The sequence below is a fragment of the Nyctereutes procyonoides genome, unplaced genomic scaffold, assembly GCF_905146905.1.
Source record: "Nyctereutes procyonoides isolate TBG_1078 unplaced genomic scaffold, NYPRO_anot_genome, whole genome shotgun sequence".
NCBI lineage: Eukaryota > Metazoa > Chordata > Mammalia > Carnivora > Canidae > Nyctereutes > Nyctereutes procyonoides.
The window spans coordinates 8,729,028-8,756,851 of NW_026575151.1; the positions used below are offsets into that span (position 1 = coordinate 8,729,028).

A 27,824-nucleotide genomic window follows, 5' to 3' on the forward strand; every position below is an offset into this window, starting at 1 on the left:
TCACACAGTGATTATGTATTCGCTAATCTCTCTGTAGGGTACAGAGAAAGTCAGTCTTCTCTGAGAGAGTTTATCTGAGTTAAGAGAAAAAACACATCTAGAAACAAATTACCAAAAACAAATGTCTTCACTCTCCCACTGATACCTACTGACATCTCACCGGACTGCTTGTTTGGCCTCCAAATAGCAAAACATCAGGATTTGCACAGCAACATATTTGTAGGCTTACCAATGAAACTGAAGTTTCATACAATGAGTAATTCATTGTTACTTAAATGCAGCTTGCAAGTGCATATTTTTAGTTTGGACTCAGGATTTGTGTTTGAGAAGTACAAGTACAGTGAGAGGTGTAGCAGGGGTTCTTACTCTTGTAGGAGTATGTAACATTTCCTACGTCACATGAACTTCTGTCGTCATTACCTTCATCAAATCTCAGTACCTGTATTCATCCTACAAGCATTTTTGAGCACCTGACATGTGCCAGGAACCTATATGTAAACGCAATTATATACCAAGTTCTGGAATAAGTAGAATATCTCATAAGCTTCACGAAGTCATTAAGTCAGAGGGACATGTCATTCAAAATTGCTATCAGCTGAGAGCATTTCCTAAGTTCTTTTTATTAGCCTGAACTTGGGTTGGGCAATGTGCAAATGAGGGCAGATATATTTCCTCCAGAAGTTCAAACCCAGAGTGTACACTGATGTTAACATTCACAAAAGAACATGCTGAACAAGTATTGAGCAAATAAAGGAATGTCTCACTAGTTTAGTGCTTTGTGCAAAGCAGGATCTCAGATTATGTTTACAGAATAATTGGGAAAGTAAGGGAATGATGAGGGAAGTTATGTCATGAGCTATATTTATTTGGAGGAGTTGTGTCAAGATGAGATTACATCATGAATTTCTAGAAGGCTTCATGGAGAAAGTGGGATCTTAGTCAAAACAGGTATGTTCAAAAATTACATGTTTAATGAGGTCCTAAAACTATTGATTATCAACGAACGGTGATACTACTCTGACCATTCCCCTATGGATTAATTCAAATTTGCAAAATCCATAAAATGCATACCCAAAGTTGATCCCCATTTTGTAAATCTCTTGATCTAATCTCACACTTTGTTATTTATTTTTTAAGTCAAAGCCAAGGCTTTTCAAAAATATCTATGTTTGGGGCATCTGGGTGGCTCAGTTGGTTGAGCCTCTGCCTTTGGCTCAGGTCATGATCCTGAGGTCCTGGAATCGAGCCCTGAGTTGGCTCCCTGCTTGGCTCCCTCCAGCGAGGAGTCTGCTTCTCCCTCTCCCTCTGCCCCTCACCTCACTCATGCTTGATCTCTCTCTCTCTCTCAAAATAAAATATTAAGAAATAAAAAGTATCTATTTTTATCACCTTACTGACATTTTTTTTCATGTGGTTTTCTGGTATAATCTGGACATAGATTTTTAGTTTTATCTGAGAAGGAACCATGTCCTTTTTTTCCTACCTCAACGTTTTAAGACTCATCCAACCAATGATGACAAAGCTGGAAATGATGTTAAAGATCATATGATGGACAAGGCCTAGAGAGTGACTTGTGGTAAATATATGGCAGAGTCAGAAAAAAAGATAATTTAATAAATAAAAAGTAAGAGCTCTTGATTTCTAATCCACTATTTTTACTACATAAAATTACATACTGATGGATGATTTGTAGGTCAATTGTCTCGTGGTATATCTGAATGTTTGTGGTTCTTAAATGTAAAAGTGCCTGTATCAACTCAGCTGGGGTTGGGTTCTCCTCCCTTCCCTCACCTGAGACTTTCCAACAGGCAAAGTCAGATGGAGGAGCTAAGTCTTTTCTTTGACTAATAAATTATATGATAATCTTATCTCAAAAACTGGTTAGTACAATTGGACTGACTACTAAAAGAAAAAAGCTGATGAGTCATGTTTATTTAGCCAGAAGTTTCCTTCTCTCAAAACTTTTAAAAAAGATCAATGGCTTAAAAATAGATTTCATATGATCAAAATTTAGATGTAGCAATGAAATAAATCTTAAAGGAAATGTAGAACTCCTTTGATAAATTATTTTTGTTTGTCTCTCAATGCAGCCATGCCAGCAATATTTTTATTTTTAAAATTAACTGTACAGGGGAGCCGGGGTGGCTTAGTCAGTTAAGTGTCTGCCTTCGGCTGAGGTCATGATCCCATGGTCCTGTTCAGTGGGGAGTCTGCTTCTCCCTCTCTCTCCGTCTGCCTCTCTTTCTCTCTCTCTCTCTTAAATAAATACATAAATAAATAATATTTAAAAAGTTAAATGTACAAGCAATTTTCTGCAACTGTAAAAGTGGTGCCATAATTCAAGGTTTCAGTTTGTGCAATATTTTCATTTTGTTATTTTTTAATTTTTTTTAATTTTTATTTATTTATGATAGTCACACAGAGAGAGAGAGAGAGAGAGAGAGGCAGAGACACAGGCAGAGGGAGAAGCAGGCTCCATGCACCGGGAGCCCGACGTGGGATTCGATCCCGGGTCTCCAGGATCGCGCCCTGGGCCAAAGGCAGGCGCTAAACCGCTGCGCCACCCAGGGATCCCCTCATTTTGTTATTAAAAATGTGGGAAGTCACAGCTTAGTCTCTCTGTCTTTTGGAAGGGTAAAAAATGTTAATTTAAGAAAATCACTTAATTTTCTATTTCAAGATCAGTTTTATAGAAAATTTACCTACCAGATTTATGGTGTTTTATTTTCACTTTCAAGGAGCAAAGTCATCTAAAACAATAGAATTATTATATTCAGAAATAACTTTTGTCGTTATCCTTTATTGTCATCACATGGTTTTGAACTGCTGGCCCACTATAACTCAGCAAAAGAACGAAGATAATTTATATACACCCACACTCTCAAATTAGTTTCTTTAGAAGGAAGTGACAGTATCATTTGTGAAATAAAAACCACAGTGTTATTACATCTTATTGTTAACCTCTATTTGCCTCTATAGATGTTCCAAATAAAGAATATCTTAAATTAAATTAAACATAATATAATTAGTAAAACTGAACTGTCAATAGGAAGGTATTTGCCATCTCTCTTCTAGGCCCATTAGGTCCCTAAATTTTAATGCCAAATTACTGACGTTTTTAGATAAACATAATCATGATTAAACAACTTCATTTGATGTTAGGTGGGCCAAGTTACTTAAAAATCATCAAAAACAACATAAGCAAGGACCCCTCATCAAAAGTTCTAGGTAGTAGTAAGGAGTTATATTTATACATGTTTTCTGTACCTGAGTTCATTCAATTAATTAATTTAGGTAACTTTAAGCTTCAGTGAGCATTAATTAAATGTACTTGTGTATGGCCAGTAAACTGAAGATACGTGTAACTTAGATTTTTAAAAAAATTTTAGCTTGCCTTTAAATTTTGAAATTAATGAGTCCTGACTTGCATAACATATATTTAGTAACTATCCTACTTTGAGTTTCATATACTAATCAAATCAAACTAGGACTACAAGATAAGCTATTATTTTATGGTTTAAACTACCAGCAGCATTAGCCTAATATAATATATGCATTAATTTAGTTTGTTGTTAATCATCATTAATACCATCTTTTCCTTGCCCATTTAGGAACTCATGTCTACCATTCTGTTTTACAATCTTAATTTTTCCTGTGTACTAAGAACTTGATACATGGCGCACAATTCTTAACATATTAGAATAAACTAAAGGCTATTTTCAGCTTTGTACTGTGCATTTAGGTGATATGCCAGTTGGATAACAGTTGGACATATTTGTCTCCAAAACCTTATTTCATTTAACCCAAGAGAATTGTATAAAGAAAATTTTTGTAGTATTTCATTTTATATTTTTAAAAATCATGCATTAAATGCAAACAATGTTTAGTCAGATTATTGACTTTATAATAAAATATGATACTAGAGAATAGGCGTGATGTTTTTGCTGATTGGTGATTTCATATTATATGTGTATAGTTTGTTTCCATTTAAAAAAAAAAAGCAATCTGCGTAAGTAGTAGTTGGTTCAATTGTGATAAATTTCTACTGCACATTTATGCACCGAAATAAACCATACCTTAAAAAAGTTTGGCAGTATCTTTTAAAAGAAGCATCCTTAAATAGAAAACACAAGCTTTATGTGAACTCTTGTTCTTCCTGTGAAAGACATACTTCTAAGCTTTAACTGTACTTTTTTTTATTGGCACATTTCTGAACGTAAACACTTACATTTCATAGAACTTCATAGAAATGATTGCCCAAGAAAACATATAAATTATGTAAATTCTCTCAAGTTAAATTTTCCGTGATTCATGCCCAATATTCAGTATGTGGGTTGAGAATTAAGTGCCACTTTCAATGATCAAGTTCCCAAATTAAATTCCCCATACCGCCCGGCCAGCTTTTAAAAAAAATCTACATCAGAAAGTATGTATTCTAAAGGGCTGTCTATTCACTGGAACGATTACCTTTAGGATAGCAAACTCCAAGGGCACTAGTCTGAGTAATAAGAATATTTTTGACAACGGGACTCGATGTGCAGAGCTGTCGCACGATGCATCTCCTGCAGGTCTCCGTGTTTTTCTGCTAAGTGGGTTGCTACCCGTGGATCTATACAGTGGGGATAGCAGAGGGTCACACAAGAGGTATTTTAAAGCACTCTGGTTTCATAGTGTGTGCTTGATGGACAGAATAAAATGTATTTCTCCAGCTGTTCAAGAATGAGGGCAGGGTGGGTAGATAAAAGGAGAAATACAGGCAAGGCAGAATTAGAGCCCAATAAATGCTGCAAACTAGTGTACTTGTGCCTCGAATCCTTTTCCTTACCTCCAGATTGTAATTCCATCGAAAATCCTAATATCTTCTCCTTAACCCTAACCCGTTGCAGCCCAGCCACCAAAGGGGTAGGATTCCACATACTGTCATGAATTCACACACACACACTCACACACACGCGCGCGCGCACATGTGCACACATGCATAGACCTAAGCCTTTGGTGCCGTTGAAGAGGATTTAAGCATTTTTAAGATGAAGAACTAAACTTACATTATCTACGGTATGGTAAAAAAAAAAATAATAATAATAATCAAAAGTGCAATAAATAAGAAAAATGAAAAAATCCACTTGTTACAAATGGGCTATAAACACATTTATATTCATAAACTGCGTTCAAATGGTTATGTCATATTAATTAAAATAATAAAAGTAAGAAAATATGCTCAATGCAGAGGTACTTCAAAAAACAAAAGTCAATAAAATATTTTATCTGCATCAAAATATTCTTTGGAAACCAAAAATAAAAGTGTGTCATGTCTGTTCTTTCGCGTTGATCCGGAAAGGCCAGAAAGTCACAGTCCGCGCGGTCTGACTTTCGGAAAACGCAGCGCGCGCAGCGGGCAGGGAGCGCGAGTCTGGGTCTTCGCGGCGGAGCGCGCCCGCCCGTAGGGACACGCAGGTCCAGTCCAGTTTCGGCCGCAGTGAAACCAACGGCCCGACTTCAGTGCAGTGTAGGTAGAGCTCGAAGCTGCGTCCAGACGGTGTTCTGTGGTTTTGTTTTGTTTGGCTTGGTCTTGCTCTTGTTTCTCTCGGAGCTGTAAAGACGCGCGTGGAGAGCCCCGAGGGGAAGGCACGGGCTCCCCGGGCCACGCCCAACATCACCCAAAGCGAAACTTGAGTCTGTATTTCACTGTGTTGGGACTTTTCCGCGGAGCGGACAGGGGCGCCTTTGGCTTGACGTGGCCGGGTGGCTTTTTCTTCTCAGGGACAGTGACTGTGAAGGAAAGTTCTGGCTGCTCCAGCTGCTTGAACCTTGGCAGGAAGTGGGTGGACACGTGCTGGGGCTTGACCCGCGGGCTGCAGCCCCGCTTAGCCTTTCCCCTCTTGTTGAGCGCCACGTACCACTCCCGGCCCGCAGGCTCGCTTCGGTGTATTGCTGAGGCGTAGGTGTTGTAGCTGTTTTCCTGAAACCGCTCCCTGAACTTGCAGTCATCTGTAAACTTGGCCTGGGGGGGGGGGGGGGGAGAAGAAACCGAGGTCGTGACAATATTTCAGCATCTAATAAAATGAGGTGTTCGCGGTAAAAGAAACCCAAAAACTGTTCACCAAAGCTGCCTCCCACGCCCCCCCACCCCCGCCCTGTTCTCTTTTGTAAAGACACGTTTGCTTCTTTCAAAAGGTTGCTTTAAGTGTTTTTTTTTTTAATTATTATTATTTATGATAGTCACAGAGAGAGAGAGAGAGAGAGAGGCAGAGACACAGGCAGAGGGAGAAGCAGGCTCCATGCACCGGGAGCCCGACGTGGGATTCGATTCTGGGTCTCCGGGATCGCGCCCTGGGCCAAAGGCAGGCGCCAAACCGCTGCGCCACACGGGGATCCCCAAAAGGTCGCTTTAAAACACCGTGTTCATTTCTGTCTTCCTACTTGATTCATCCTGGTAATGCTGATTTCGGTTTACCACGTACTTAGTGAAATAGTATCAATGATTATATAAAAATGATAACAGGAACTGTGTTATATTGAAATTCTGTTATGATCCAATCATGAAATGGGCAAAAGACATGAAGAGAAATCTCACAGAGGAAGACATAGACATGGCCAACATGCACATGAGAAAATGCTCTGCATCACTTGCCATCAGGGAAATACAAATCAAAACCACAATGAGATCCCACCTCACACCAGTGAGAATGGGGAAAATTAATAAGGCAGGAAACAACAAATGTTGGAGAGGATGTGGAGAAAAGGGAACCCTCTTACACTGTTGGTGGGAATGTGAACTGGTGCAGCCACTCTGGAAAACTGTGTGGAGGTTCCTCAAAGAATTAAAAATAGACCTGCCCTATGACCCAGCAATTGCACTGTTAGGGATTTACCCCGAAGATTCAGATGCAATGAAACGCCGGGGCACCTGCACCCCGATGTTTCTAGCAGCAATGTCCACAATAGCCAAACTGTGGAAGGAGCCTCGGTGTCCATCGAAAGATGAATGGATAAAGAAGATGTGGTTTATGTATACAATGGAATATTCCTCAGCCATTAGAAACGACAAATACCCACCATTTGCTTCGACGTGGATGGAACTGGAGGGTATTATGCTGAGTGAAGTAAGTCAATCGGAGAAGGACAAACAGTGTATGTTCTCATTCATTTGGGGAATATGAATAATAGTGAAGGGGAATATAAGGGAAGGGAGAAGAAATGTGTGGGAGATATCAGAAAGGGACACAGAACATAAAGACTCCTAACTCTGGGAAACGAACTAGGGGTGGTGGAAGGGGAGGAGGGCGGGGGGTGGGGGTGAATGGGTGACGGGCACGGAGGGGGACACTTGACGGGATGAGCACTGGGTGTTATTCTGTATGTTGGTAAATTGAACACCAATAAAAATTAATTTATAAAAAAATAAAATAAAATAAAATAAAAAAAATAAAAAAAGGAAGTGAATAGGATGCTCTATGTACGTTTAATATAAATATAAAAAACAAGGAGAACATTAAAAATGTAATGTTTCAGTAAAAAAAAAAAGAAATTCTGTTATGGTTTTAAATTACTTTGAGATTGGCAGTAAAAAAAATTAACTTTTAATATGTTAAGATTTTCCCCCCCTCTTAAGCCACGGAGAAAATAAATAGAACTGAATTACTAAGGAACAATTGCCTCGTAAAACAGGAATTCATGTTCAGAGAAATGGGGTCATATTATTCCTTTGAAACAAGAATACGTTTTTCAGTGTTATCATGTGTGATTCATGGTGCTGAGAGAGGGGTAGCATATGGCCCTATTAATACTGCATGTGTTAGAGTTCTTTAGGAAAAAAATACATCTTCACACAGGGATACAGGAGAGAATACTGATGCCAAGAAGAAAAAATTTACTTTTGGAGTCACTAGCAATACCTCATCCAGATCTCTCTCTCTCTCTCTCTCTCTCTCTCCCCCTCTCCCTCTGCAGACACACACACACACACACACACACACACACACACGCAATATCTGCCCTTGAAATGTTCCCAGAACAGTGGAAAAAAAGACAAGTAAACATCCATCACAATGCAGTATGATACAGGGAATTATGACAGCATTATGCAGAGGGTACAATGGTAGCATAGAGGAAGGGAATCTAAGAGGATGGAAGTCACCAGGCAGACGGTAGGGAAATCTCTCTAGAAAAGCTGACATCTGAGCTACGTTTTCAAGTACAAGATACTAGCAAGGCAGGTGACATAAGAAAGTGTTCTCAGAGCGGGAACAGTGTGTCCACAGGTCAGCACGACCCTGCTACAGGTGTTGACTTCCATATAAGATGTGTGGTGGGAGGAAGAAGAAGTAGGGCTGACCAAGTGGGCCAGGAAGGGCTCTGAAAATACGTAGTTTACCATGCTTGCAGTGCTGATGGTTTTCTGTTTTTCTGTTTACTGTGTACTTAGTGAAATAACATCAATGTATATAAAAACAAGAGGAACTTTTAATATATTTGAATTCTGTTACTGTTTTTAAGTTACTTTGAAATTTCTAATTTCATTTTTAACAGACAATTTTGTTGAGGAATTAAAGGAAAATGTATGGAGGAAGAATACGAGCACGGAATCAGACTTACGATTCTGCCAATCAAGGTCTTAGCTTTAGGCTCCTTAACCACATCCTTATCCATAGGGCTCCTGTGAGTACCAAAATATTTTTCTGAGGAAAATATGGGTAGCTTTCATCAAATGCAAAAGAGGCCAAAGCTCCCAAAGAATGAGAATTCCTATCCTAGGCCAGACCACCATGTTTCACAATTTCAAGGAGCACCATTGCCTAGAATTCCCGGGCTTGTGAATACCAAATATGTTGATGTCTACATAGAAAAACGCTAAATATATAGATGATGTCCTTTTCATATCAGACCAAAAGGTACTATCCTGGAATTAAGATTTCTTTTTTTATCTTGGTTTTTCTAATTATGCCAATCTTTTCTCCGCACAACGCTGTCATCTGAAAGTCAGAATGCTGGAAGGCAATCTATGTAAATCTACTGTTGATGTGACTGGTGCAAAGTACTGACAATACTGGTAGACAACCAATTTCAGGGTGCTTCCAACAGCACGTTTACATTATATATGACAGTTTACCCAATTTATTTACATTCAAGTATAGTTCAATCAATAAAGCTCTTTACTTGAAGGCTATGGAGTTATATATATCTAGAACTTCCACAAGTGTACTGGTGATTTGCTGGATTTGATCTCTAGCAGCTGGAAGCGGATGTTTTAAAGAACCACCACCAAAAAAAAAAAAAAAAGAAGAAGAACCACCACCATGGCATTCCTCTCTTCCTACCATACCCTACCAGCCTATGGCTAGGCCAAGGGTGCTGTGCTGACGTCATTATAGTAGAGTATACATTTACTATTCCTATTTTTTATTGAAAAGACTTCCTGTCAAATGTAGATGTTTTTATGGTTGCTTAGGTTTTAAAAGGACTTAAGTGCTCTCCCATTTCATTCAATAATACTAAAGTTTTATTTTAAAATAAAACCTATAGTCATCTGTAATGTTTTCTGCTACATAAAACAATAAGCATTTTAGAAAAGGTATAAGAGGTTTCATCAGAGAGTAGCAGGTATATTTACCCTGCCTCATATTTTTTTTCCTCAAATGTACTTGAAAAATATTTTTAAAGATATATAATACATTATACCTTGACCTGACCTCTACTCTTGTTTTGCAAAAATCCATTTTCCTGAAAAAAGGATAGCAGTGCTTTATTCAGTTTTGACAGGTGTTTTTTTTTTCTTTTTTTAGTATACTGCATTATTTAACCATTTCTTTACTGACACACACACACACACCATGGCAATGTAAACCTATAGCAATTCTATCTTAGAGTCTTCATATGGGTGAAAGTCCACCAACTCCACCTCCTAAAATTATTCCATCTAAAACCTTACTCTTTTCTTCCTTAAGATTTGTGTTCTTAAGTTATTTCTTAAGATTCAGGTTCTAGGGATGCCTGGGTGGCTCAGTGTTTGAGCGTCTGCCTTCAGGTCAAGGCCTGATACCAGGGGTCCTGCAATCGAGTCCCGCATCGGGCTCCCTGTGGGGAGGCTACTTCTCCCTCCGCCTGTGTCTCTGCCTCTCTCTGTGTGTCTCTCATGAATACATAAATTAAATCTTAAAAAAAAAAAGAAATAGATTTTAGCTCTAGATTTTTCAAGGGTCACCTGTTACTAGGGGCAGAGGTGTCCAGAACCTGAGGACCCATGCATTACTGGCAGCCCCGCAGCCTTTCCAGCTCCTTCATTAGAATAGGAGTAAAGGCAGTCAGACTATTTTGGCTTTCTTAATTGACTTCTAAATTAATGTTTTGTCTGAAAAATTTGCCCAGCTGTGATGGAACAGAACTATTTGAAACAATCATTTCAATGAATTTTTTCATCAGGAGATCTAGTTTCTTCTTGAGGGATTGACTGCTTCTGTCACTATTCCTTTTTTTTTTTTTTCTGTCACTATTCCTGGCCTTGTTCAGACAAGATGGTGACTCTAAGCAATGAATTTCTGTCCCTAATATCATGCATGAACCGTTTTTGTAGCAGAGAGTCAGTAAGCAATATAGGTCTTAAATATACAGTTATTTAAATATATATACATTTACCATTACTCAGTTTTGGATAATACATTTTCCAAGCTACTTTTAATTTTTTAAATCTCCTGTGAATTGGGGCATCTGGGTGGCTCAGTTGACTTAGCGTCTGCCCTCTGCTCAGGTCATGATCCCAGAGTCCTGGGATGGAGCCCCATGTCGGGCTCCCTGCTCAGCAAGGAGTCTGCTTCTCCCACTTCCTCTGGCACTCCCTACCCTGCTCATGCTTTTTCTCTCCTCTCTCTCCCAAATAAATAATTAAAATCTTAAAAAATAAAAAAATAAATCTCCTGTGAATTGTAAGAAGTGCTTTGGCAAAATACATATTTTTAAATAATAGAACTACATTATTTTTCTAGAAAAAGTGAGGTTGCCATGAAGACTTTTTCTGTTGTTAAGGTGTGAAGTAGAGAGGTGAATGAAATTTCAAATAAGCTACTGAATTCAGAACACCCATCACCTCTTCGTGCTAGCACCATCGGCCACTATGAGACCAAACACTAAAATGTTCTTAAAGAAACCGTACCTTTGTTTCAAATTCGTATTTTACAAGTCTAATGACAGCTGCTTATTGATTATGTATCCCGTGTCATGCACTGTGCTAGTTGCCACTTTTACAATGAGAAACAATACAGACATGGCGCTGTCCATGTTCTTTGTTGAGTTAAATTATATGTTTTTCTCTTAATTTCTCCTTGATCTTGCAAGTGTAAAAACAAGTTACATTCAACAAATAATAATTGCAAAATTAAAATAAAATATCAGCTAATTTTTAGGTAATTTCACATAGTCCTGATGTAATTTAATATAGTCCTCATGGACCAAATAAATAAAACTTAAAACTATTTTTGCTTGGAGAGCCTAATTCTTCAGAGGAGGGAAAAGAATGCAATTAAGGAAAACAAGAAATTTTGGATTAGAAGGACACTGTGCCTTGATTGTACTCATCTCTTCACACAGTGAGAACTCACAATGGAAGTTTAGAAGAAAGGTCAAATTCAGTTCAAAGAAACTTTGATTAACTGGGATATTTTAGAAAGGACTAATTCTGCTTAATTGAAATCTGAGGTTCAAGTAAGGCAAACAAAATTCTTTCTGAAACATTATTTTTTAGAAGCTTTCTAAAACCTCTTAACATAGTTTTGTTCCTTAGTAAATATCCTGTTGTGTGATGATTGAGGATCTTGCTGTGAATGAGTTAGGCTATGCAAACAAGCAGCAATTCTCACTTGGTGCAACAACAGAAGTAGATAGGTAGTATGTGCAAGGGGTATGGGGATAGGAGGGAATCTGGACCAACACCGGTACAATGCATGGAGTTTGTGGGATAAATAAAAAAATTAAAATCAATTTCCATTCTTCATTTCACTTTATTTTCTTTGATTTGCCTCCCTTTTTTGAAAAACCTTATGAAGAAATAATTAACCAAATACAAATAATTAAAATGTTATTGTGGGCTGTGATATTATTAAATAATTAAAATAAACTGTAATAAAAAAACAATTATAGACCAAACTGTACTTTAAGCAAAGCTCCCTTACTGCACGCACACCTGCCTCCTTTCAGTGCTTCTTCCGTCCCATCCCAACTCCCACATATGGGGCTGCCCCGCCAAGGTGCCTGTATCCTAGGCTGCTTTGTATCATTGTGGTGGATGTTCCCCCAAACAAAAACATCCTCCTTTGGTGGTGATTAAAAGCTAAAAGGCAGATCCTATAGACTCTCCTGCTGCCATCCTTAGCTTACACTCTCGTCTCTGATATCATACTCTCTCCTTGTAGATACCCCAGTGCAGGACAGCATGCACCCAAAGGGGTGCCTTTTACTCTTGATTGCATAGGCTCCTTCTAGGGGTTGCAGCCATACTATGCTATCTTCAGGGCAGAGCCCACTTTCTGTTTGGCACTGGACATCTGTCCATTCTATGTCTCAATTCTTCATCCTGAGTGACCAAGGGAATATGCAAGCTGGATTTAATAATAAACCGACCTGAGGTAATGTAACGAAGAATACTAACCACAGGATTTCTCACCCTCCAAACTTTATGAATTGACTTAAAAGTACTCCAGGAGCCAGTGCAAAATGCAGATTCCCCAGGCCCTACCTCCAGAGATTGTGTCTTAGTAAATCAAAGGCGAGTCCTTGGAATTGCCTCATTAATCAGCATCCTGTGTGATCTGATGCAGGCAAGCTAAGAGTTTTCTCTCTGATGTTCTTCATAACTCAAAAAACTGAGCTACTGGGGGCTCCTATAGGCCAGGGATTTTACATCTCTTATTTCACCCTCACAATAATCTCATGACGAGCAACACACTATTATCTAATTCTCCAAGGCAGAGAAGTAAAGAAAACGATCCACAAAACCCCATGTTTACCAAGTGCCAGGTTGGGCACCTGTGACCTAAAGCTCCAATTTCCCAGTTTCCTAGATTCCAGCTCTTTAACACCACACAAACCCAAGGGCATCTCCTAGACTTGTCTTAAAGTTGATCCATGTTAAAATACTGATGAACAATGCCATTGCCCCAAACCAGTGAAGAACAAAAACACCATCTCTCATGTTGGGCTAAAATGGATCTCTGAAGCTACAAGTCAATGCATCACATCCAGATTTCCTCAATAAAACCGGCTCTCTAGCTAGATTAACACACTGTGAAATTAAGGGAAAACTGGCATTTACTGTAAAGGCAGGGCCCTGAGCCCGTTTTTTTTTTTTTTTTTTTTTTTTTTTTTAGCCTACATTGCTGGACATTTGGTTTTACTATGTAAATTGAAAGCCCTTAGAGGGCAGGTAGAATTTCTACTCAAATGTCTTTATAGAACTCCTGGTCTCGACTGGGAGAGTGTAGTGCTTAATTCGTTATTTTTTTAGAATGATGGTAAATATTGCTCAAGTCTCCATTTCCCCTTTCAGTAAACATGCCTAGCTATTAAGGCTGCATACTCTTCCTCACACTGCCCCCAGCGCAGGAAGTCCAGTCCAGACTCCCATTCTAGGCAAGCCAGCTGGCACCCTCTGAAACCAGGAAAGGAAGACGTTCTAGTCCTTGCTTAGGGCTGATCAAGCACACATTCCATGCCTGTTTCGTAAACTCTGCAATTAGCTTTCCTTCCAAACATGATCCCCTAAAACCCTGAGAAACAAAAATAATTCCACCACATGCTTCTCTCTGGACCTTTAAAATAAGCTAGAATGTTTTTTCCCAATAGGCAATGCGCTATCATGCATACTTTGTTAAAAGGCTGAAAAAATGCATTATAACCATCTTGTCCAGGATTTACATTTTCTTTAGGGAAAAACAAAATGCAACAGGGCTTTAAAAGAATTATGAGATTATGATTGAAGAAATCTTTGCCTCTTCAAGAGCTTGCGCCTGGGAATTTTGCTTTCAAATTAGGTTCCTTGAAAAAAAGGAAAACTCTGGAGATAAGGGACTTCGTAGGCACAAAAAATTTGGACCTACAGAAAAAAAGTTCAATGATAAAAAAGGATTTGGGGCTGGTCTAAATATCTGAGGGGTCACAGCTGTCCAACCCCCAAATCACAAAGTCTTGTTCTGAGAGAGGAGACTGGATCATTATACAGCTGCCTGAGAGCAAATTAAGGAAGATCTTTTTAAAATGAAATGCTGAATACTTTCCAGGCACTATGCTGAGTGTTTTATATGTATTATCTCATTTAAACCACTCAACTGGGCAGCCCCGGTGGCGCTGCGGTTTAGCGCCGCCTGCAGCCCAGGGCCTGATCCTGGAGACCTAGAATCGAGTCCCACGTCAGGCTCCTGCATGGAGCCTGCTTCTCCCTCCTCCAGTGTCTCTGCCTCTCTCTCTATGTCTATCATAAATAAATAAATCTTTAAAAAAACCACTCAACTATCACAATAGATTGCTCCTTTAGTTTTCCTTCTTTTTATAGTTGATAAAACCAAGGAAGAGAAAGATTAGGTAAAATGACTAGGTTTAATTAAACTAGATTGACACAATCTGTGTTCATAACCACTACACTCAAGGTCTCTCACTCCTACATCTGAACCTAACTCACATAAATCCAGAAAGGCTTTCTAGGGGGATTTTGATAGATAAAACAAACCTGAGGAGAGAGCAGGAACAGGGTGAGGAAGGAACAGGAACAGACAAGCAGGCAGAGAGACAGTGACAAAGAGAAGTAAGCTCATTTCCACAAGTACCTCAGCCCAGAAAATTGAGGAGAGTGTATGTAGGTCACAGCGAAGGCTCTGACGAACCCTCACAGCAATTAGGGAGGCATCTACTCCCACTCTCACTGATTCCCAGTACATCTTGAGAAGACCAGACACCTTCTTCCTCATAAAGAATGCTGAAAAAACCTGTATGGTAGGAATCTGGCTGCCCTGTATATTTGGAGGATATTGGTAAAGACTGTAAGGAGAGCTGCATGTGGGTTGCTAGATTTTGTAGGCTGAATGAGTGCCGGAAGAAGCACACACAGAGATGAAGTTCCAATACAATTTCTCTTACTGAGGTAACAGAAAGAAATCAGCACGAATGTTGCCTAAGTGTAATCATTCTGGGCTCTTATTTCTATCCACCATCTTTGCGTCTGCGAATAATGAAGCGTTTTCTAAATGAAAAATCTCAGTGAACAAAACAGAGCTCTCTTCTGCTTTGAAAGTTCATCTTGAAAGGTGTTCCCTATGCAACATATCATCATATTGAATGACCAATGTGTAAAAGTCTGTGATAAGTTCTGTGGCAAACAAATCCCTCTGCTTCTCTAGACTTTAAAGTCAAATACTAGAGACACAGAAATAAATGAGAAAAAAGGAGTCCCAACAGAGCTTGGGTAAGGGGGTCCACAGCACAAGAAAAATACTGTAAGGACATGCCACAATATTTATTCTTTAACATGTAGTATGAAAATATTATTAAACTATGTGATTATTAATTCCTAGAAAACAATGTAACTGGTTCCAAACAAAACTTAGTATCTTCTTTCAACTAGCTTTTCCCTAAAAAGCATTATAGCATTTACAGAGAAAGAGAAATTTAAAAGGATGGTTCTGGTTCAGTCACTTGTTAACTGTGTTAACTTGGGAAATGAGTTAACATATCTAAGACTCTTTCCTCACCTAATCATGTAATGAGATAATGTGAGTAAAAGAGCTTTTAAAGAACTGTGCAAATATATTGTCTGTGCCTAGCAACTAATTTTTAGTATTCTAATCATTACTATAAAAACCGAGCTGAAAAAAAAACCGAGTTGAAAATCTACAATTATCCATTAATATTCTTCAATATACTGTGGGAATTACTTTCCCCAGAATTCTGGTTCATAATTACTTTTTTAAAATTTTTTTTATTTTTTAAAAATTTTTTTTTAATTTTTATTTATCCATGATAGTCACAGAGAGAGAGAGAGAGAGAGAGGCAGAGACACAGGCAGATGGAGAAGCAGGCTCCATGCACCGGGAGCCCGACGTGGGATTTGATCCCGGGTCTCCAGGATCGCGCCCTGGGCCAAAGGCAGGCGCTAAACCGCTGCACCACCCAGGGATCCCCTGGTTCATAATTACTTTTATAAATAAAACCCTATTTACCTTTATAAATAAACTCTATTAATTTCAAATATTTCCAGTTTTGTAAGATACAGTTGGCATATAACACTGTGTAAGCTTCAGATGTACAACATGATTTGTATATATATATATATATATATATATATATATATATATATATATATGCTTGTATATACAGCAAAATGATTATAAAGTACTCTTTAAATGCCTCTGCACATATTAATTTATTAATTTAAAGCAGCTCATGGATTACACATTTAATCCTAAGAATATAAAGGTTTTCAGCCTTTTAAGTGACAATGCAATTTAGTGAAGATCAAAACTAAATCAAATAATTATATCTAAAGTTACAAGAACAATTTTTCAATGTGTTTAACTAGAAGAAAACAAGAAAGAAACCATCTGGGCATAAAACTGATAATTGTTAGGATTAATACTATTTCTAAATTAAACTTTATTAAAAATAAATCACTTCATAATTTAATTAGGTTTCCATCTAAAGAAAAAGTGCTAATAAAAACTCAGATAGGAAAAAGTGGGCTTGGACAATTGATTTAAAAAGAATCCACATAATTGTAGGGCTTTATTTTTTATCTACAATTCAGCTCAAAGTCATTAGAATGACTTTTATATCAAAGAGCTTCAGTGAGTGACAAGAGCAAGACTTGCTTTGTACTGTTTAAAAGTCATTATTCCATGAAATAACTTTAGCCTGCCAAGATGAGAAAGAATAACAGATGCTGTTTTTGCATTATCTGCATTATTTCAGCCAGCCATCCTTAAACATTTGGGTCAAATTTCTGAAAATTTGTTACTTGCATTTGACAGGGGAATCATGTATCCTCACCTCTCGATGTGACCTTTCTAATTGGCATCCATTTGTAATACTTTGAGTAGTGTGGCAATTATCCTTAAGATGGCTCAAGTTTAGTCTATTTTTTGCATGTACTAGAGCATAAATTAGAACAATTTAAAAGTTAAGGTACTCACCCAAAACAAACCAATAAAAGAGTTTCTTTACAGTGCACTGCACTTTATGATGATGCTTAGGTTCTGAAAGTGTTTCAATTTTTTACAACCTTAAAGTAGGCTGTGGAAAAGCGATTGTGTTTAGATGTGTTTGATCATTGTCTTCTATTTTGCATGCTGATTTTTTAAAATCAAATTTTTTTAATAAAATGGCATGTCCTACTTTTGCGCAGTGATGCAGAACTTTGCCCCTTAAAATAAATAAATAATTGAGGAGTGATTATAGCTTGCTGAATTACAATAACCACCTCAGAAGATAGAGCAGGTAAATCTTTTTATAATTCTTTTGATTGGTGATTAAAGAGGTTAGCAACGGTTCTTCATTTATCTCAATCAACTGAGATTTTAGTATCTATTATATTTAGATTACCAAATAATAGATAGTATATATTGAGCACTTACAATGTACCAAATACTGTTTTAAAAGTTTTAAAGTTTTATCTAATTTAGTCCTCATATAATTATAGAAATAGCTTGAATTCTGCTACCCCCTCCATGAGATATTAACAAGTCACCTTTAGAAAAAGGGAAATTGAATGCTAGAAGAAGGAAAACTGAAATTCTTACACACTGAAGCAAGTGAAATTCTCAATGAATTTTTTTAAAGATCTGTAAGTAAAAATCATAAATAGTAAGTTTCAACTGATTGCACTCTTAATTAAAAGCTCCTATATACTTCAAAAACCAGAAAAGTGGGATTCCTGGGTGGCGCAGCGGTTTGGCGCCTGCCTTTGGCCCAGGGCGCGATCCCGGAGACCCAGAATCGAATCCCACGTCGGGCTCCCGGTGCATGGAGCCTGCTTCTCCCTCTGCCTGTGTCTCTGCCTCTCTCTCTCTCTCTCTGTGACTATCATAAATAAATAAAAAATTTAAAAAAAAAACCAGAAAAGTGATTATTTCTCCAATTCATTTAGTAAAAATCAAAGAGAATAAGAGTTAAATAATAATTGCTTGAAAAAAATGATGTAATGTGACAAATCTTAGTACACTACAGAAAAAGCATAAATCACTTTTTAAGTGCTGGGCATATGTACTAAATCAAATCTGTAAATCATATCTGTGAGTAGCAAAACTAATCTGACATAGTTTATTATCTTTCAAATGTTTTAATGCTTCTCAACTAACGAGCATGTTCAGACAAAAACAGAAATCTGTAGTTTGTAAATTGATTTAAAAATGTAAAATAGCTTGAAGAAATTTTTGAGTGCAAAATTGTCTTCATAATTTTAAGAAGTATCATTTTTGATGCAACAAAAATACAAAATGAGTCTTCAAATGGATAAATTGAATTTCCCTAAGAAAGATCAAAATCTTCTCATTATTGGTTTCTCTTCATACTTATTGTTGTGAAAATATATTACTTACACCTAATTTTTGAAATCATGAATCGCTTGTAAAATTGAACAAGAACCTGATATACTAAATATGCACAATCATGAGAAAAATGCACATTTTAATTGTTATGTAGTGTTATTAGTATTCTCATAATATTTCCCTCAGTCGGACCAATTTTAAGAAATAAATAATGTCGATCACTTTGAGAGTGCTATTTTCAAAATCATTTATTCTTAAGTTTTTTGTAGACTCTATTATTTTTTCAAGTAAATGAAATATGAATATGATTACTTATAAAAACATGTATAATTAATTTGGTTAAGTGTACACATAATTTTTAAAAACCCAAGAAATCATTAAGTCCTCTGAGCCAATTGTTCATCTAACAATGTGGAAAATCATTTCATTCCATTCTACAAATGTAAAATCTCCATAACACCTTTAACAAATAGAAAGTGGTTCTACTTACACTTGCATGGAGTTTTCCTTTTTTTGACATCGCTAAAAATTTGTTGCTGAAAACTCCTCGTATTCCTACAATCCCCTGAGACACAGCAAATATTTCCAAAATACCTAGGATGACAGAAATCCCAAAATAAAACACAGACTCCTCTATAAATCATGGTGAATTAAATTTCTACATAGATTCTTTTCATTCTTTATAGCTGTGATTTAAAAAGAACCATAGTATTTAACATCCTTATTTCTCATGACCTTCATTAATGTTAAAAAAAAAACCTAGAACACAAGTGTTCACTTAAAATAACAAATTTTAAAATTCAAAAATTTAGTTCTGATTCATTAGTAATTCTTTTTTGTTACAAGTGATAAGTCACTTTTAGTAAACAATTTTTAAAAAGATTTTATGTATTTATTCATGAGAGATACTGAGAGAGAGGCAGAAATATAGGCAGAGGGAGAAGCAGGCTCCGAGCTTGATGTGGAACTCGATCCCAGGACCCTGGGATCACGACCTGAGCTGAAGGCAGATGCTCAACCACTGAGCCACCCAGTTGTCCCAACAATATTTAACCATAGAATTTTTTCAAGTTGTAAAGGAATCTAAAAGAATTTCTTTAAAGACTTTTCAAAATAATTCTCATCCATTGTTTTCTATCAGAGATAATACACTGCTTTTAGTATTAAAGCTCATAAAGTCTGACCCAAGACTAGTATAAACCATTGAAAGCCAGAGACAAATTATTTATTTATTTATTTACATGAAATAAATCCCTCTTTCCAAATTATAATACCTACACAAGTACAAATCAATATACACCATATTCAATCATTCAATGAGTAGTTCATTTAAATATTACACATAAAAAGATGTTGAAAGCATTATAAATAATTTTGGATTATTGGCTCAATGAGCATTTAACGCATTATGCTTTGAGGCATCTTGCATTTTAAATGGCTTTCCTGGCAAAATAATAATAATAATAATAATGAAGTATTTCATTACACTATTGCTTATATTTAGTATTTCATAGTTAGCATTATAAATCAATATCCTCTGTCTCCTATAATAATTTGAAAGTCCATCAACTGTGTCAGGAGAATCACACACCACAGTTCATGAGGTATGTGGGGGGGAAGAGAACAAAATAATGTACTTTACTAAAGCTAAAAAGAGACTTATTTTAGGAAGAAAGGAAGGAAAGAAGAAAGGATGGAAGAAGGGAAGTAAATATCAACCTTTCAATATACAATATTCTGAATACATATACTAATTAGGATATCTCAACAGTATTCTGTTGAATAGAGAAATTTACCAGAATTTTTAAAAATAGTAACCTCACCCTGCAGTATTTGAAGTACATATAAAATTATTCAGTTAACAAAAAAGTAGTTCTGTGGATACACATATATGTGATATATATAAATACTTATATATGAATATTTTTATTAAGCACTTTTTTGTACAATGTGAGTTAGTACCTATAATCATAGCAAATACTGCTGTTTATTCAACCTGATTTCTTAAACACTTTGTCAGGAAGTTCATGGGGGGAAGGGGTAGCTGAAGAACTATTGTCTTTGTTAAAAGTTATTTAGTCCAGAGTAGATAAAACACATTTCAAGGAAACTGCCACTACCACTTTATTAGTGTATGCTTCTTGAAAATAAAACAAGGGGCAGCCCGGGTGGCTCAGAGGTTTAGCACTCCCTTTGGCCCAGGGTGTGATCCTGGGGACCTGGGATCGAGTCCCACGTCAGGCTCCCTGCATGGAGCCTGCTTCTCCCTCTCCCTGTGCCTTTGTCTGTTCCTCTTTCTCTCTGTGTGTTTCTCATGAATAAATAAATAAAAATCTTAAAAAAAAAGAAAAAAAGAAAAGAAAACAAAAAATCCAAAAAAACTATTAGAAAGGAACTACTCTTGCTTTAAAGAAGAAACTCTGAAAGAAACATTTCCTCAAAATGTTTTCAAAATGCTCTTTTCAATATATTTGGATGTACAAATTATTTGGGTGTGTGATGCATACCCAAGGATTTAGAAGCATTATCATTTTATCAAATAGTGACAAAGCACACAGAATGCTTTGTAAAGTTAGATACAATAAACGATGTGTATATCACGATGCTGTGATCATGTTATTAATAAAGCATAAATAGAACATGATACAAAGTTATATTTCTATCACAATTACAGTATGATATTAAAACAGCATTAATGATTTTAGATATTTGGAAGATGGGGGACGTGATTATGAATGCTGTGTAAACGTGTTAAAAAACGAGACACAGAAATATGAGAAATTGTCTATGTGTGGAATAAGAGAAACACAAAAGGGACAATATGGAATTGGTAAAAAAGAAAAGTTGGTTGTATGTTTTCCCCCAACTTACTCATGATTCTACATTGCTAGAGAGTTTTTATTCCATTCTTTGGAAAATTACTTGGTTTGGCAAACGCAAACCTGTACACACGTGTAAGTGAAAAAATACATGGTAGCATAAAAGATAAAATTCTAATTAAATATATCTTTTTACAAGTTAACATTTGAGAGGTCAAGACAAAGTCCCTTACAAATATAGATATTTGTTCAATGGGAGCACCACTTTGGCCATGTAAACTATAGTTTCTGACAAGTAACATATTCTATTTTTAAAAAACACATTTTGAGTCACTTGTTTGCTAGCACACTGTGTGCTACACACATTCTGTGTGTATATGCTATGTAAAATTTGCATCATAGCAAACTATATGAAGAGGAAATCATACATGTAAAGTGTTATTATTTTATTATACACTGCTTGGTTTCTTTTCTTGCAAGTTTCAGCATAAAAAATGATATATTGCCTGGGAATTAATGGATTTTATAATTTTTAAAAATTAGGGCATCCCTGGGTGGTTCAGTGGTTTAGCACCGCCTTCGGCCCGGGGTGTGGTCCTGGAGACCCGGGATAGGGATCGAGTCCCGCATCCGGCTCCTTGCATAGGAGCCTGCTTCTCCCTCTGCCTGTGTCTCTGCCTCTCTCTCTTTCTCTCTCTCTCTCTGTCTCTCATGAACAAATAAATAAATTAAATCCTTAAAAAAATGAAATAAAAATTATATTTAAGTGAAAACTTAAAAACATGCTTTTACATATATTATTCTATTTAAAATCATGAGGGATGCAGGAAAGATAAAGATGAGATCAGATGAAATAATTATTTTTTACATAGGCAATTTTGCTATGATCTTCTAAATCATGTAATTATGATGTAATATTGAGAACGGTATTAAGATCGTAATTTCCAAAGTAATTTCAACGGTAATTTCACAGTGTCTTTTTTACTAGAATGTTGGAGCAGATTCTACAAGCCCTACAATTCAGCCTCCTGACCACACTTCCAAGACATCACGCAATTATTGATTTTACCATGCCAAATCTCAGTAACTCACTAAAGAATTCTATACAGTATCTTATATCCACATGCATTAAATCACAAATACCTAAATCCCAGAAAACATTTCTGTAAAACTAAATTTTTCTCAATTTCAATAATTTCCTGACTCTCATTAGAATCAGTAATAATAAACCTTATAAGAATTCACAATTCACATTATGGATGCCAAGATGGTATTCCCAAACAAAATTGTGGAAGGCCAAAGTGTATCTCACAGATCAGACAGATAGTCAATGAATATTTGCTAAACTGGATTGTTTTCTTTGACCTTCTCACTACCTCTCTTTTGTCTTTCAGGACACCCTATGCAGTTTTGGCCCTCTCTTGCTTGGGGGATGGGGCCTGGGGAGAGGATCAGTGTAATTGTTTCCTATTACAGTGCTAGTGACAATGTGTTATCTCTCCTAGGGTGTTAACCTGTAAGAGGATCAAAAGAAAAAAGCAGCGCTTAACAGAAAGAGCTATTTTCTCTTGGTAGAATTTGGGGGTTGACATCTAGATTGAAGGAGGCAAGAATTTATACACACATTGTTTAATCCACCTACTTACAAGCATAGGCATGCATTACAAAGTAAGTTTTTTTCAGTAAGAAAATATATGTCTAGGTGTTTACCTTAGTCCTTTCCATATTTTTTAATACAAGATTCTATTAATGATGGTCGATAAAATTATATAGGTGTCCCCCTTTTTTCAGTGAATAACATGATAACAGATATCCTAGGTAATCAGAAGCTCTCATCAGCTCATCTGAAAATCCTCAAAGAAAAATATTTTAAAACTGAAATTTCTCTACTAGCATTCACACAGCAACAGATATGCTTCATCTTTATCAAATCTGAGTCTTGAAATATCCAGTTTAGCAGTTTTCAGTGATTAAATTAGTTACAGAAATCTTCCATTTGATGTTTTCTATTCAGTTACAGATTCTGGTTTAGCTAGGCATGGGGGACTATATAAAGGTTGAATTTACATGACATCAACATTGATAGTGAATTTTGATTTTTAAAACTTGGTAAAATTGGGATCCCTGGGTGGCTCAGCGGTTTAGCACTGCCTCAGCCCAGGGCCTGATCCTGGAGACCCGGGATCGAGTCCCACATTGGGCTCCCTGCATGGAGCCTGCTTCTCCCTCTGCCTGTGTCTCTGCCTCTCTATCTGTGTCTCTCATGAATAAATAAATAAAATCTTAAAAATAAATAAATAAAAATAAAAATTGGTAAAATTGAGGGTTCAGTTTAGTCAGAATATATGGTCAAAATTTTCATATTTTATGTGAACACTTTGACTTGTGCAGCCATAGCTTCAACTTCTGTTCCCTGAACTGATAATTACTTGACTTCCTATTCATCAGTGGCCCCACATAAGTCAACAGAAGCTTTGAAACTAAACATGAAAGCATATAAATTAAAATCTTTGTTTCAATTTAATAATTGGATTTTATTATCCATCTTGTCCATTTTTCTTCATCTTTCAGTAGTATTTTTTCATAATACGAGTGTATATGCAATGAGCTTGACTATCTTTCCTGTCTCTAAAACTTGGGATAACTACTGTATAAGAGAGGCGAAGGACACATTAAGTGGTATGCCTTAACTAAATAAATTGTGTTTCAAAATCTGTGACCAGGGTGTGCTTCTGATGGCGAAACTTAGAAAATATTCACAGTTTGCAGAAATTTTAATGTCAAATGATAGTTCTGAAACATAGGAGTGTGTGTATATCTTCTAACAAACATTACAGAAAATTACTGAGTTTAAAAGAACCTGTTAGAAGGCAGTTTGATGCCAAGTTTTTATTCTTTTCTGAAGTAGCATGCTGAGCCCAAAGAGATGTAAGTTTTCTATTACTGCTAACTCATAGAAAGTAAAATGAGATGATAAGGTAAAACTTTTGGTGTATCCTCTATGGTCCTCTTTGGTCCCAGCTTTCAGCATCTCTTGTGAGACTTAAACAGCAAATGTTTCCTTCTGTCCTCTAACCAACAGCCCATGTCTAACCAACAGCCCATGACCAATGCCTTAGTTTATGTATGTGTTGGGAAACTGTCAAGTGCTGCTTTCAAAGAGTTATATGACCACCCAATAATTAGCAGGCTTCTGTCTCTCTTTCACAGCTATTTAGGGCAGAAACTTATTTTAAATTTCCAAATTACATGCTTTCCCACTAAACATGACATATTTCATAAATTCTTTATCCATCCATGGTAATGAAATCGTAGTTAGTAGCACTGGACACTCCAGACATCACAAAGCAGAAAATCACCATAATTTAAATGCTTAAGCTATGGTTTCCTCTGTGAGAAAAATCTATGGAAGGCAAAACAAACTAAAAAATCCTCCAACTCTCAAAAGTAATCAAAATGTCAAGCTTGATGATGATGTAGGTAGCCTGTTATGGATGCATGAACGAATGAGTGAATGATGGCAAGCCATATGAAAGATACAAACTAAACTCTGAAAGGCTATTCTAAACTGGAATGAACTGGGGACAGTTAAGGAGGTTTTATTTAGATGCTGTTTAGTAAACATCCCTATTCTTTTTAAGGTATCTTTCGATGTGGATTTTAAAATAAAGTATACCTTGGAAATAGCAGATATTGGCCAATGCCTCCTTTAGCTGAATGTATTCTTTGTTGATCTGTTCTCATTTTCCTTCCTATGCTTTTCTATAACTTCCCTCTATGGCAAGGCCTAAGCTGCAAAAATCTTTGTCTTTTCCAAGAGAAGAAGGTGAATATCTTGGGAATGAGTCTGGTGTTCCGAGATCCCCAGTGTACCTAAACCCACCCTAGATACATTCTTTTATCCCCCCCACCCCACCCCCGCCCTTACCCAGAGATCCAACCTGCAGCTTTTGCATTCTAACTTTGGGTCCTCCCTTGGGAACACAGAAGTTACCTTGTGTTGGTGCTGATTACCTGGATAAACTACAAGAACAGCACAGGAAAAGTTCTCCTGTAAAAGAAAGGTGGAAAGATCACAAGAAGTGGGGAATGAGCTCTGGTGTCTGATGGAGTAAAGAGGTGGGGGGGGGGATGAGAAAGGCAAATGGAAACACTGAAGTGAATGTGCGTCGCTGCCCTGAAATCTCAGCAAACTCCTCTTCACCCTAACAGACTTTGCCCTTCAACACCAAAGACTGTTTGAAAAGAGTGAAGTGAGCCTTAGAACGTAGAGAGAGGCTCCTCCGGGCGGCGCGGGAGGCCCCGCGACTCGCAGGGGGTCCCCAGCAGCGCTCTGGCTTGGGGCTCCAGGCCGCCCGAACCCGTGCAGCGCGGCCGGCAGCGCGGCCCGGCTCCAAGGCCGGGTCTAGGCAGGGGGGCAGGGGCGGCGCCGACCCGCTCCTCTCCCGCCGGCGCCGACCGCCGGCCTCCCGCAGCCGCCTCCCGCACCCCCGGAGGGGGCCCGCCCGCCCGCCGCCGCCGCCGCCGCCGCCGCCCCACGACGCGCGCGCCTCCAGCCCCGCTCCTCCCCAGCGTGGGGCAGCGAACGCTCGGTGGCCCGTGGGGTTGGTTTGAAGCGAAGCGAGTCAAGTACACCTGGGAGCTACGGGGCTGACACACGGCGGCCAGGTGACCCAGCGCCGCCGCGCAATCTCCCGGCCACGTTCCCGCTCTTCCCGGCCACCTCGCAGGCCCCGGCTGGGTCTGCCTGTTGGATCAACCCCTGCTGCACGAGCGATCTGGCCCTGCCGAGGGAAAGCCTCCAAGATCGCCCCAGTGCCGCACGCGCCCCCAAATCGTCTCCCCCCTCCGCTGCCTAGAGGCAGTGAGAGGAATCAGAGGGGCGGCTTGATAGGCTGGAGAGACTAAGCAGATGGGGCGGAAGGAAAGAGGCCATGGGAAGAGGGGGAGAAGAGAGACAGCCCGAGAAAGCTCCGAAAGAGTATTTAAAACTTAGCATAAAAAAAAAAAAAAGACGTACACAATACACCTGGAGGGAACTGAATGAACCTCTTCTGAGTTCCTTCCAAAATAAAGGACTTTTCCTTGATTGTCCTTGGGGACCAAAGGCTGGCCGCCTCCTAACAAGGTAGGTGTTGTCATGGTCTCAACACACTAAACGTTGCTAAACCCAACTCGGAAATCAGTCACCCGAATGTCCATCACGTATCCTTCCCTAAGCGTGTCCGGTTTTCCAGATCACTGCCTTCCTCTAAGCAGGGGATGTCTGGTCTGCCCTCGGATATACATACATGTTCTATATGTATATAATGTGCAAATATGGATATGCAATAGACATAAACACGGATAAATATATGTATAATATATATTACTTTGGGGTTTCTGGTGGCCTTGGCGGGGGCAGCATGTGAGACTTGATTCTTCTAAAAAAAATAACTGTTCAGTTATGGACAGGGAAAAGGGATGCACTTTGATGCCTCAAGGAAAAATGCTAGTCTTAGTAAACAGAAGCCGGAGACGCACAGAAACCAAAGAGGCAGAAAGATCTGTGTTTCTTTGCTCCAGACCCAGACAGGCTGGAGGCCCGTCGCTGGGACCCCGGCAAACTGGAAACGAGGTGCCTGTCTTGTGCACCGGCTCCAGGCAGCCGCCCGCCAGGAATCGCCATTCCGCTTCCCCGCGGGAGGGGTGCGTGTGTGCGCGCCGCGGAGAGGCCGCTCCCCCCAACCCGCCCGGCAGTGTGGAGGGCCAGCTGGGTCCCAGCCGCCAGGGTTCCGGAGGCTGCTCCCGTGCGCCGGGGCACAACCGCTGTCCTTCCCGAACCCCCGCCGTCCGCTTAGGACGCGCTCTGCCGGGAGCGCGAGCAACTTACTTAACATATTGGCTTCGTGGGAGCCATTGACTTTGCCATCCGGGTAGATCTGCAGATGGAAGCCGATGCCCACTCTGCAGTACAGGCTGCCGGTCCGGCGCCCCGAGGGGCTCCACTGGACACTGCCCTGCTCCAAGCCGCTTCCTCGGTTGCCCGGCGAAGCCCCGCGGGGGGAGGAGACGGAGGAAGAAGAGGAAGACGTCGTGCCCCTGCTGGTCCTGCTGCCGCCGGCGCCGCCCGGGTTCCGACCGGTGGCAGCGGGTCCGGGTTGCCCTTTGGGGGCGAGGTGCTTCTCCCCGTGAGCCCAGGCGCTGAGGATTAGGTGGCTGAGGAAGAGGAGGAGGAGGAAGGACAAGCTCATTCTTCCAGCCGCGGGGTTTCTAAGTGCATCTTGTAGGGCCGGCTCTGGGCTCGGTAGCCCCCGCGCGGCTGCGTGCCTCTGGCGCTGCCCCCCTCGCCGCACCGGGTGGACATAGCCTCGGGGAAGAGGGAGGGAGGGAGAGAGGGAGGGAGGGAAGGAGGGAGGGAGGGAGAGAGGCCACTCGAACGGATCCGGCGCTGGTACCGGGATATTTATAACGCCGGTGATCTCACTGCTTGGTGCACGCCTGCGAA

At 38.9% G+C, this 27,824-nt stretch overlaps 1 protein-coding gene across 2 annotated transcripts; it reads right to left on the reverse strand.

Moving 5' to 3' along the window:
- Positions 1 to 2,780: 2,780 nt before the first annotated feature.
- FGF5 (fibroblast growth factor 5) lies at positions 2,781 to 27,824 on the reverse strand. 2 transcript variants are annotated; one of them, XM_055313141.1, is made up of 3 exons: positions 27,210 to 27,824; positions 19,009 to 19,112; positions 2,781 to 6,001 (listed from the first exon to the last, which is right to left on the reverse strand). In XM_055313141.1, the coding sequence occupies exons 1-3, from the start codon at positions 27,568 to 27,570 to the stop codon at positions 5,654 to 5,656; spliced, it is 813 nt and encodes a 270-aa protein (XP_055169116.1). In that variant the 5' UTR covers positions 27,571 to 27,824; the 3' UTR covers positions 2,781 to 5,653. The 2 variants fall into 2 exon arrangements, with proteins under 2 accessions (XP_055169116.1, XP_055169117.1); XM_055313142.1 differs by lacking the exon at positions 19,009 to 19,112 and having other exon boundaries at positions 5,893 to 6,001.